Genomic DNA, 12,813 nt, shown 5'->3' on the forward strand with positions numbered 1-12,813 from the left:
GGATCAATATTATTTACTTACCTGTCTTTGGTTTTGATATTGTGGCTAATCTATCCACAATATTTCCCATGATACCAGATTCAGGCTTCTTTATTAAAAACCCAGAAGCTCTTTAAGATCTAGGTGTGTTTGTCCAATAGTCATCTCTGTCCCATTTTCTGCATTTCTGTAAATGAAATGATCACATGATTCCAGCTCATCAGATGTGTTGGCAGTTTCCTGTTTTATACAATATCAAACCAAATATTTCGGGTTGTTTTGACTGTTGGTTTGCTGAAACAGCAATTTGATGTTTTCGTTTGGAGAATATGTGACAGTATAATTAATATGTAATTGTGGTAAGATCTGTTTCTGGATGTAGAGCAGGTCATCTACAAATCAGAAGGTTGGTGGTTCAACCCTTAGGTTCAAGTTGCTTTCGGATCCGTCCACCAGAGTGTAATTATTAGATGGAAAGCACTTATAAAAAAGTGCCTGTATGAATGGCTGTGATGCCTGTTCGCTCACCAGCAGTTTATCCTGAGCACTTATTCTTGCAAAGGGAAAAAGGAGCCCTAGAAATGCCCCTTGCAACAGACTGCATGCTTTATACTCATGGCTCCTCACTGCTGATCCCCACATCCGAGATGAAACACTCTTTTTAACTAAGCTAGATTTATGCAGGCGGCCTCCCAGTGCTGTGAGCTCCCGTGAAGTGGCTCCTAGCTCTTCCCTGGGCATTTACAGTGTGCTTCGCTAAACAGAGCAGAGATTCAGCGACGGCACACGTGGGAGAGAACCTAGCCCAGTGAAATTGATTAAAATACTTTTCCCACCTCTGCTGGAAAGAAAACACATTTTTATGAACAAAGCAGCTTTAAAACTATGGAATCCATGTTCGTATTGAAGCTACTCCAGCATCAGTGCGCTGAAGAAGCCTGTACTTTTAAACTTTTAAACGACTGCATACAAGGCTGTCACTATTAACGGCAAAGAACAAGCTATCAAGACTCCTCAGTGGTTGTGTTTGCTTTTAAAAGTGAACAAAACTGATTTTGTGAAGGAGTTCCGTAAACAAACTTTCAAATGGTAATGTGAAGTCTTTTGCATTTCAGTTGCGCATTGACAATGTAACCTATTTTCTCTGAATTAATTATTCCACTGCTCTCCATCTGCCAGTTACTTCCACAGTCTTTTAAATTCCCACTGCCTGTGGAGACATCCGTTCTCAGACAGATGTTATTTGTAAAAGGCTCTCAGTATTTTTCTCCAGAACAAAACTGATTGCCCCCCACCCGCACAACACTGTGCCTTACAGCCCCATGTGCTACACGTAGTTGGCCTCTTAACACCACTGCCCCACTGGGACCAAGCTGCCTGATGATTTATTCTCCCATTATTCCATTTATCTCTCTGAGGTGCTGAAGCATCAATTTCCAAATCTATATCTCCTTGGGGACGGAGGACCCTGGTAGTTGAGACAGGTTCTTGTGATTGAACCCTGATAGGCTGTCAGGTTTACAGATGATGGGCATCCATTACTGTGTTGCTATGGCTGATTGACTCTTCCTGAGCCAATCAGCCATGGCGAACGGGGAGAGGCTGCCCCTAGGGACTAGGTTTGCAAGAATGCCAAAGAGATTCTTCTTATTCACTTCGGTCAGATGAGGCTGAATATAGTATATATTCATGAAAGCTAATAAACCATCATGAATATACTATAAAGATGTTTCTGGGAATCTCTCAGGATTATACCTGAGAAAATGTATGTGAAAAATCTGTTTATACGATAAAATGAATTAAAATTAACATTAAATGGAAACTTTTCTTAAATGATGAATTGTTTATTTTGGTTTTTTGCTTACTCCTGGTTTCGCCCATATTTGCTGCTTTTAACCCTTTAAAGCCGGTCGGAGTGGGCACGCTCCGTTTTGCGCAACTATTTTTAAATCCCGGTAGCACTGCAACCACGTAAGCTAGCGCAATAATTTTTTTTGCATATGAAACCGGAGGAGTTGTACTTGCATCTTATGCCATCAGCTTGTCCTAAGTCACAGTTTCCTTCCACATAAAGCTTTGCAAAAACTGCATAAAAAGCGCTTGCAGCAACAAAAACATAATATTCCAGAAACACGCTTTGCCGATCCGATCAGCTGTTTGTAACACTTCTTACGTCCATCAGCGCGAACTATCGCATGTCCGCCATGTCCTGGCCGAAACCGGAAGTGACGTCATTTTGCGGAAATGTAGTTTTTTTTACCATCAGGGCCTTTTGAGCCTATACTGGTGTTTTTAAAAGTTATATTTGACTTTATGACTTTCTGTGTCGTTTCTGGGATGCTTAGGACTCATATTGCACTGCTGGAAATAGTTTATTTTGATGCATATGCTGGTTTTTTTTTTTTTTTTTTCTTTGCAAATTTGCATTATAATATTTATTTTCGTTTTTCCTGCAGTATATAAAAATTGGTGTATTTCAAAAATAAAACTATGAAGACACTTAAAATAAATTTCCTGTGGTGGGAAACTATTTTGTGCAACTTTTTTGTATTTACAGTTTTGAGGGATAAGCCTCTTAAATTTCTCTAACTAGAAATATATGTTAAAAAAACAAAAACGATTTAAAATTTTTTTTTGTAGTTTATTGCACCTTTTTTCAATTTATGTAATTACTATGCACTTAATGCAGACATATTATTAAAATTTGGGCTATAATGGTTGTATTGATGTATATCAACTTGAAATGCTCCCAAAAATGGCACTACAGCATGTAAAAATATAATATAAGCTTGGTTTAGGACTTGGTTCTATGGTAGGTCTTAAAGGGTTAATGGGATTCTGTAGATCAGACAGCCACACAATCAAAATAATAAGCTTGTTACGACAATATGAACTGTTTTATTAATGCACATTTTTTATGTTTGGGACTCGAATTAAAAATCCTAGCCAAAATTTATGCTGCAGAGGCGGAGATACCCAGATCGGCAGAATCTAGAATGGCTCAAACGCAGCATAAGTTTTGAGCAAACACTAACTTTATTTATATTTAGTCTCCAAGGAGCCAAACTTTTTCACTCGTTTTCTGTCCACTTCTTGCACCTGTCCATTTTCAAAGGGATTTTTTTCCTTTTTTTGTAAGGACCAAATTGCTAACCTTGTGTTTGGGAAATTTGTAAACTAACGTGAACGTGATGGCGACGTCTTGGAAAAACATGCTAAGACCTAAATCTCATTAAATGCAAATAGTGGACTTTTTCTTGCACAGTCTCCTTACCCGCCGTTACTATTTTCTGGGTGAAAGCTATGCATTGTGTTGACAGCTTTTTTTCCCTTTTGTCTTTTTCCAGTGGACCTACTTGGGCTGCTGAAGTGGCGCTCCAACACCAGCCTTCTGCAGCAGAATCTACGTCAGCTAATGAAGGTGGAGGGTGGCGAGGTTGTGAAGGTCAGAGGCCCAAAATTACCGCTCGGTTGAGTTAAACCGCTTTCAGTCAAAGCTTAAGTAAACATAAATAAATGCGTCTCACTTTCTTTTGCAGTGTTCATCGCCTTGCAAATGTACCTAATTCCTTTGCTTTGACAGAGATCGGCACAAATGGACGAAAAACAGATCTTAACAGCTGTTCACATAAACATGCAGTCACAAACGATGCATACTCTTCCTGAAAGCTACAGCTTCCTGGCAGCAATTTCACAAATGATGTCGCTGCCTGTCATAAGGAATTGGCTGCCACTTTTTTTGCTTTTGTTTTAATGGCTTTAGCAAGGAGGGAGTGCATAGTACCCCACACTGTCTACAGACAGGGAGGAGATGACCTGCTGTCAGAGATTTAGGCAGGGCCTTTAAGTGCTCAGCATGGGGCAGATGAATAATCATTATTTAGAGAAAGTTTTGCAGGGGCAGGTTGGGTGCCTGGCAGCTTGGAGCCTATCTAAAGAAGTCCTTCACCTAGACAGTTTTGATCAGGCCAGATAGATGTCTACCACAGCTGGACTAGTTCATTAAACCACAGGAGTGTGATTATTATTACCACCGCATTAGCACTCAATTGCTTCAAAGCGCTTCAAGGCTGTCGGTGGGCAATTAGATAGCATTTTCATCTTGGCATTTAAAAGACTATTTATCAAAAGAGTATACATTATTTATTCATCATTTCATTTTTCCCCATTGTAGGTAACATAAAGCACAAATATGTTCATAACACATTTTTTAAAAATGTTTCCTGTTCTGTTTTTTATTTCCCATCTCCCTAATGTGACACCGTTTGAGCGAAAAGGTCACTGCGCCGTTGTCCTTGTCACGCGGTCCAGCCTTTGTGAGACCGAATTGCACTTTAAACGCCGCATACCGTACAATGTGTTGGTTTCTCGTTGAGAAGATGATGAATCTCATCCATTCTGAGATGACAGACCAAGCGCAGTAGAGAGTGATGGCTCTGTTCCCGACACTTTTACATCTGTTTTTACATTGCTGCAGAATTGGCTGAGTAAATGGAGCATGTTTCCCCAGAGAGGAAGGGTGTATATAGTTAGTGTTCCTGGAGGTGCTGCTGACAGGGAAATGATCACTCTCTTCATAGAACTATTTTGGTGTATGTTAACAGCTGTAAAGGGTGCGTAATGGGTAGCATGGAACCGTCACAGCAGGAGTTCACTTGCCACTTTGGTTGCGCCATTCAAATGATAGAGGCGTATTTAGGGCCGGGGTGATAAACATAGTTTTGTTGTGTATTTCTCTATTTTTATTTATCAGTTTGCTTTGAATCATTATAAGATAATGTCTATATAAAAATCTAAAAATGCTATTGCACAGTTTTCCCTAATGCTACACAAAAGTTAAAAATCTCCCAAAGACTCACAATCGGTTTAGCTGTTGTCATTCCTTTAAACGCCGGATGAATTAGTTTGTCCTAATGTTAGTTATCACTTTAATGACACAAACTGAATGTGCATGCCAGAGGAAAGAAATCATGATCAGCTTGACTCGGTTTATTTGACAGAACCGTGTGGACTTGCTGTGAGATTAGGACTTAGCATATGCATGTTTTATTTTTTATTTTTTGAATGACACGCCTCATTGTTGGTCTGCCATAACATGCCGTGCATCTGTCATTCTAGTTTCTGCAAGACACTCTGGATGCTCTCTTCAACATCATGATGGAAAACTCTGACAGTGACACTTTTGATACTCTGGTGTTTGATGCCTTGGTAAGGAAGAATCCCGCTGTAACGGCAGCGCATAATTTATAATAGAGTTCCCTGTCAGCGCCAATAAACATTTGGACATGTTTGGAGCTCAGAAGCAAATATAATAACTTGGGAAATACTTCATGTGTTAAAATGGTTTTTGACAGGCATCCCTGCTCTGTTTGGTACCCTAATTTGTATGCAGCTACCTGTTTTCTGCCCTTAAAAATGAACAAAGCAATTTTTGGTTGCTTTTTTGGCTATATTGTTTTAGTTCTAAAAAATTTTTATTCCATTGCTGTACGTTAACATTGAACTCCACACATTGCCACTCATGTTCGATAGCTGCTGCATTGATTTGCATGAATTCTTAGTGCCTGTGAAGCATTTTTATTGAACATGCTCACATGCTTATTGCAATATATAGTATAAAAAAGACTTTACATTGGGGGAAAAACAGGTTATGATTATTAACCTTGTCCTCTCATGGGCTGCAGATAATGGGATTCAAAGTATTAGCCTGAAACTTGTCTAGCATGCAGTTCAAAAGAGCAGTTTTTGTCATTCACAGAAAGCTGGTAGTAATTGTTTTTTGTTGAGTTCCTAGATTATCTGCAGAGCAGAGAATTGAAAGAAAATGGCTTTCTGCCCAAATGCAACCTTGCTTAATTTCCCAATCTGTTTTGATATATTGAGCAAGACGGGTAGTTTTGGGGGGCTCTGAATTATTAAGTTAGGCTTTCCTGGTGCGTTTAATTTACTTTTTAATAACTATGTCTTTATTGTTTGATAGGTGTTCATTATTGGGCTTATAGCCGACAGGAAGTTCCAGCACTTTAATCCAGTTCTGGAGACCTACATTCGAAAGCATTTCAGTGCTACACTGGCATACACGTGAGTTTAATTTCTTTACAGAAACATTTATAAACATGCGTGTTCCACTTTATGATTAGCACATTATCCACGCTCTGTGTTTCTATTTGCAGGAAGCTGACAAAAGTTCTGAAAAACTATGTGGACAATGCAGATAAGCTGACAGAACAGCTGCTGAAGGCCATGAAAGCTCTGGAATACATCTTCAAGTTCATCGTCCGATCCAGAGTCCTCTTTAACCAGTACGTGTGGTATTTTTTTTTTGCAAAGTGTAACATTGCATCATAATGCATGCAGTTTTGTTATAAAGCTACTGTGAAGAGTATTTTCAGTGTAACTGTGCTCAAGTATGAGTCTGATAAGCTGTCTTATCAAAGTGCAAGCAAGCTTTTGAACTTTTTAAGATGGTCTTTCTAAATTTATAGTTTTTTCTCTTTAATTGCTGCTGTTCCTTTAAATAATTTCTTGGCTTCAGTCGTCTTTTATAAAAGATCAATGCGTTTTGTAACACCGAGTTCTCTGCAGCACACCTCAGCTCCGGTGTAATAAAGTTGAAACAAGTAAAAGCGAATGGTCTTTGGATGAGGTCATTTCTATGGATGTATTTATAATAGGCTGTGGGGACGTTAAATGAATGATAATATTCGAGAGTCGTGAAATAAAGCTGTTGGTGGCTGAAGGCCTGATGTATGATCCTGGACTAATTAAGTGTGCAGAGTTTGATTGGTTTTCTGTCCAATGTCTAGAGGACACTCTGTCCTTTACCTCACAGAACACAGCACTGCCATTCTTTTCTATGTTCCAGTTTGTGCCAAGTGGCTTCTTTCGTAGATATCTGAGAGAGAGAAAAAGAAAACTCAAGCTTTATGGTGGTCCCACTTTGTGTTAGCTCTTGTCGGAGTGGTTTCTTTGGTTGGTTGCCAGCATCAAACTCCGTCAAGCCATCATTTTAAATTCTTATGAACTATAAAGTTAGGTTTGATGGAGCCTAACAAGAAGGTGCCAAGGTTACATCAGCAAATGTTTAGCCTTTCACTGTGGGTCAGTGAAGAACTTTTATGAAAGTGCAGAAGAACACCTTAATTGTAGATTTGCCCCCACCTCATTCAATTCGACTGTTATAGCTTTCCAGGGCTCACTGAGCTCCTTAGTGTTGCAGGTGAGCAGCGGCTTTAAGTAATTGTTGTTGCGGGAGCTCTGAGACGGATGCCTCTAATCCCACGATTTCTGTAAGCCCTCAACAGTGGCTATCCTGTACCATGTAATACATCCATTCCCTTGAGATATTGTAGCCACACAAAACCCACGTCTGTGCAGAAGGCCAGTAATATCTGATGGAGTGGGAATTTAAACACTTTACCTCCATTTCACCTTGCACAGTTTTAGTTTCTCTTGCAAGTTTTGATTTTATTTCTCTAAAACTGAGCGGTTGCAACGCTAAATTATTTGAAGCCACTGCTGCTGCTCGGCTCATTTCCACTTAATGACCAGTTTTGTTAAGATTTACGGTCTCTGTGAGCGCTAAGGATTTTCATCTTTGAGGGATTATGTGTCCTTTCTTTCTGTGTGTTCCCATACACTTGGAAAAATGGGGGGAAAGCGTTTTCTGTCGCTGTAGTGTGATCATTGGCGTTTGGTTGCTACAGTCTGTGGGCAGCATTTGTTCCACATAACCAAGCTAGCGGAAGGAACATTAGTAATTCGAGTTGGAGAAAATATGAGAAAGTAAAGCCACTGAACCCTAATATTTGCTTGACATTTGCTTTCTGTTCCTTGTATAGTGTTCTGGGAAAGTCATTAGCATAGATCATTAATTTTTCTGATTTTTGTTTCCGCATGACAGCAGGCAGGTGCTTCGGGGTCTTGTCATGTTGTTTTAAATGCTAATCTGGCTGGCAGCAAGAGTGATGTCTCTGGTTCTGATCCAGGAATATTTGCATTGATAAAACAGGGCCTTTCTGCTGGCTGCTTTTAATGATTTAACAGGGAAGCATCAAACCCTTGTCATTTCCAGTGCAGGTGGGGCTGTTTACACAGGGATGAAACGCACAACAGCCTTGTGATCATCTGCCAGTGTAATTCTCTACTTCATCTCCTCCCAGGCTCTATGAGAACAAAGGAGAGGCTGACTTCATGGAGTCCTTGAGGAACCTTTTCACATCCTTTAATGATATGATGAACAGTAATTCAGAGAACACTGGCATGGTGAAGGTAGGCTGATTACCACTCAAGTCCAACTGCATACTGTTGCTCAACCTCACTGCCAAGAATCATCTGCTGCACTGTGAATAGTAAATAAATCTGATGTGATTATCTTGGGATGACAGATTCTGTAATTGGAGATTAATGTGCCTTGTTAGATTTAAACTATGACAGCAGTTTATTAGATATTAATGCTAACATTCCTTCATATCATTGCTGCTTACTGTGTTCTGTGCACTGTGTTTGTTTTCCACGTCTTTTCCACGTGTCTCTGTGCAGATTTTTCTTTTTATGTGAACTTGTTAGAGCTGAGAATCTGAGAATAATAATCTAGCCACTTAAAGTAGTAGTTAAAGTAATTAATGACTTCTTGATATGCTGTGAGAAAATGGGACGATACAGAGGAATTAAGGAAGTATTGATTCAGCATATTATAATTCAAAGTCAATTAAACTTTAGAGATATCAGTGGTGCCAGTTTAGCTCACTGGTGCCTGCAAAGCTGATGCAGCAGCCTGGGTTCAAGTCTAACCTTTGCAGCTCGTCTTCCCTGACTCACTTTCTCTGCTTTCCATATCTAATCATCACTGTGCTATCAAACAAAGGTGAATGAAAACACGCACTTCAGGGATGTCAGTCTGTCCAGATAGAAAGAATAAACCATTGTGAATTCATTTCAGTTGTTTTGGTCCAAATAGCTACACGGTCTCACCATAGACCATTGCTATCTCTTTGTCCTTCCTGACTGGTTTTCTCTAGTTTTGCTTTTTCTTTGTCATTGTTGATAGTATGAGATAGTACCTGCAGCCCACACAGGTTGCAAATGTAGGCCACCTCCTCCAGAATGGCACATCCATGCGTGCTGTTGCAAAAAGGTTTGCTGTCTCTCCCAGGACAGTCACAAGACAGTAGAGGTGATACCAGGAAACAGGCTGTTACAAGAGGAGAGCTGGGCAGAGCTGTAGAAGGGCCTTAATTCAGCAGCAGGACCGGTATCTGCTCTTTTTTGAAAGCAGGAGCAGAAGGTTCACTGCCAGGGCCCTACAAATTGACATCCTGCAGTCTGGTCATGTGCATGTTTCTTAACAGACTGCTAGACTCATCTGCATCCTTTAGTGGGTCCAGCACCAATGCAGCTCAACTGCCATTTGTCAGAGAACACCAAAATCAGCAGGTCTGTTGCTGCCACACTGTCAGACCTTATGTAGTTCAGAATCATGTGACCAGAATGCACAGGCAGCCCCTTGATGACAAAGGCGTTAATGCCATGGACATTGCCAGTGCCACAGGCTATCCAGGAGCTCAGGGATGCCCAGATCCACCATCACCTTTAAGAGCATTCCCAAATGTTGTTGGGAGCCAATACCAGCGCTTGTGGGCCATTCATGTTACTGAGCCACATGTGGATATATCAGCTTGTGATTGCAGTGTACCCCTCAGCCTGATGGGGTATTGTCGTGAGCAGGTGACGTGGACACCCAAGTTTGTGAATGCAATAACTCGAGAACGAAGCAACGTAGGAGCTTCAAATGGATACCACTAAAAATCTCCAACAGGTTCAAATCTCAGCGGCCTGGACTTTCAAGGTCAAGGTTAAAGTTTTCAAAAACTGATGCAGATGTAGAGTCAGAAAAATAAAGCGCTTTCAAATAGACAAAAATGCTTGTATGAATGTGTGTGTGTGAAAAGCACTCTGTAGCCGTCCATTTACTTGTTTTATCACACCAATAATTCAGGTTTTAGCTGAGCTGGCTTTTCAGGATTGAAACAGAGGATGTCAGACCGAGTTTGAAAAGAGGTCAGAGATCAAAAAGAAACGCATAACTAAAAATGTATTTATTTTTAATAATTAAAGCTTTAAAGCCATTCTACATTTCAGATTTCCTAAATAAAATCACAAGACTGTACACGGGCATAATACAGGCACGTTTCAAAGCAGAAACAGTCGAGGTATTAAATGGGTTATTTGCTTGACTATTTTTGGTTCCCACTAAGATATAATTCATGACATAATCCACTGGAGAGTCACAAGTTCACAGTTGTAACCTTCTGAAAAGATTAAATAAACAGGATATTGTTAATGCGCTTTAGAGGTACTATCTTTAGTCACACTATCTGTTTCCTGTCTAAGCTACGATGACTAACTGCATGCTAGCTGTGGCCTCATACAGCAGTTCATTTATAGACTGCTGCTTTTTTGTTTGTTTGTTTTTGTTTGTTTTTTTGGTGGGGGGTTCTCAGCAACATGTAAATAAAAACGTTGTGTTTTTTCCTTTTGGTTGGTCAGATATTTCCTGATTTTAGACTCATAATCATAACCGAGATTGTATTTATTCCAAATTCCTAGGAATTTGAAACATGCAGCAATGTTTGGCTTAAGTTTCCATCTTCAGAACATTATCTGACTTGTCTTGAAAGTAATTAGTGGAATCAATTATGAAAAGATAATAAAAAGGATAAATGTATATATTGCACGAACTATAGAAGAACTCTTAACTCGTGGAAGAAGGTTTAGGGTGTATTACACAATGAAGTTATTGAGGATAACAACTTGGCTTTTCTTGCATCTGTACTTTTATGTGTGTTTGTTAATTTCTGTTGTTTGTCTATACCTTTTTGTGTGTGTTTGTGTTTTTCCTTTTCCTATATTTCACTCTGACCTTGACTGTCCTGATGCTTGGGTCTTTCTCTGGCCTTCTGCTCTTTAGCTGCTCCTTAAGGTATTTATTTCACTCTCTTTCTCCTTCTACCTTTAAACACTCTTTTTTTTCCCCCCATATTTACTTGCTTCTGACCTCAAACTCGGCGACCCCAGATTAGAAACAGATACACAAGGATGTTTGTTTATTTGTGTAGATACTCTAAAAGACCCGCACACAGACTCGTGCACACTTGTGCGCACCCACGGCTATGCTTTTAGAGATAACATAATCACAGGGTACATGCACCTTGGCACACCTACAGTATATCCATGTGCACACTCAACCATATGAGGAGCTCAGGAGTCAATTAGGAGTCAGTTGCTGTGTAATTGGGTGAGATATTAGCTTTACTGTCAGTAAATTAAAAACTGATCTTGAGGAACGGCCATGAAACCGAGGAACCCTGGTTTCTTCCCAAATCCACCCCCTGTGAAAGCACTGTGACAGGTGGAAGCTAATTAGTAGTCCCATTATGCCTCTCTGGAAAAAAAATTTGGAGTACTGATGAACATCTGGACAGACCAGCACACATGCAGCTGAAAATCTAATAAATACACACACATTCTCTCTCTTTCTGTTTCTTACTCTCACACACATGCACATGCACAAAGCATTAACAGATGCAGATGACTTTTTATTAGAATAGAGGCTGAATTGCCAACTGAATCAAAGTCAAACTGAAATCTGCCTAATTCTTTCTCCCTGCAGAGAGAGGTGAATGTGAAATATAGAATACTTAATAAGATGAGATCGTATTAAGATGACAGCAGGAGTTTGTTTGGAAGTCATGATTATATCCCTGAAAAAAAATCATTCTGAATCCTACTTTGCAGTTAGTCTCTGCTGTTCAAAAATGTGTCCTTAACAAAATCCAATATTTAGAAATCATTTACTAAAGTCAGTATTTGCTCTCTTGCCAACCTCATTTTAATATTGCTAATTATTCCTCCACATGTTTTCAGGAATAAACCATGAACAGTTTAGAAAAAAAACAATGGATTGTAATATCCAATGTGCTACACCTGTAACCCAATTGCAATGAGAGACAATGGCCGAAATGCACCAATGCAGTATAAAGACACAACCCACCCTGGCTGAAGTTTAGCAGCAGTCAGTTAGAGAAGAAGTTGTTGTTTTGGCTAAGCATAGCAGTTATGTTACTAGCCTTTGCATGCATGTGCTTGATGACTTACTGACACTATTGATGGACAAATTTAGATCCTATTTTTGTTAATTTACCATAAAGTAAAACATGGTTATGGCTAAGTCCATATGTTTTTGGGCAATGATGCCATTTTAAAATGTTATGCCACCACACTGTACCAGAGTTTTGATTTGGCTATTCCTAAAGTTCCTGCAACTTCTCTGTCAGGTTTATTTAGGATTTTTAACCGCTTCCATTTTCTTCACCATTTCTTCTAGTCGTATATTGAAGGTTGTGTTACTAAGTCAACTCTAAATCCTCTGTCTTAATATTCTGGTTTTGGCTTGAAATAAATCAGAAACATCCATCCTCGCTCGTCCATGAAACGGTTTATCAGTCAATTGTCTAATTAATTTCTAACCTCCAATCTCTGTAATGTATATGGCAGAAAATGTGCACGTGTGTGTGCGCATTCATGAGAGAGAAAGCGATTTCAATTGGTATTGGTAGGTTGTTGCAAATATTAAATAATGACACATTAAAACTCTTGATTATTGACTCCTCTAGTGGCTCACTGAGGGCATGCTGCATGCATTAAGATGTGAAATGATTTTGTCATATTTTTTCTTTTTGTTCTTCTCGTAAAGGGTGCTGCACTGAAATACATTCCCACTATCGTCAATGATGTCAAGCTGGTCTTTGATCCCAAGGAACTAAGGTAATTTCA

General features: G+C 39.5%; 1 protein-coding gene across 4 annotated transcripts in view; it reads left to right on the top strand.

Annotated features, from left to right (window-relative positions):
- dock1 (dedicator of cytokinesis 1) overlaps positions 1–12,813 on the top strand; it is a 191,077-nt gene that overhangs the window by 52,006 nt on the left and 126,258 nt on the right. For 2 of the 4 annotated variants that reach the window (XM_040039076.1, XM_040039078.1), the window contains exons 19-25: positions 3,327–3,424; positions 5,098–5,187; positions 5,960–6,060; positions 6,153–6,281; positions 8,142–8,250; positions 10,949–10,960; positions 12,734–12,804. In XM_040039076.1, the coding sequence (XP_039895010.1) occupies positions 3,327–3,424; positions 5,098–5,187; positions 5,960–6,060; positions 6,153–6,281; positions 8,142–8,250; positions 10,949–10,960; positions 12,734–12,804 (610 nt within the window). The remainder of the gene's footprint in view (positions 1–3,326; positions 3,425–5,097; positions 5,188–5,959; positions 6,061–6,152; positions 6,282–8,141; positions 8,251–10,948; positions 10,961–12,733; positions 12,805–12,813) is intronic. The other 2 variants (XM_040039077.1, XM_040039079.1) reach the window with 1 other exon arrangement.

This window comes from Simochromis diagramma, unplaced genomic scaffold (genome assembly GCF_900408965.1).
Source record: "Simochromis diagramma unplaced genomic scaffold, fSimDia1.1 OVJJ01000402.1, whole genome shotgun sequence".
Lineage (NCBI taxonomy): Eukaryota > Metazoa > Chordata > Actinopteri > Cichliformes > Cichlidae > Simochromis > Simochromis diagramma.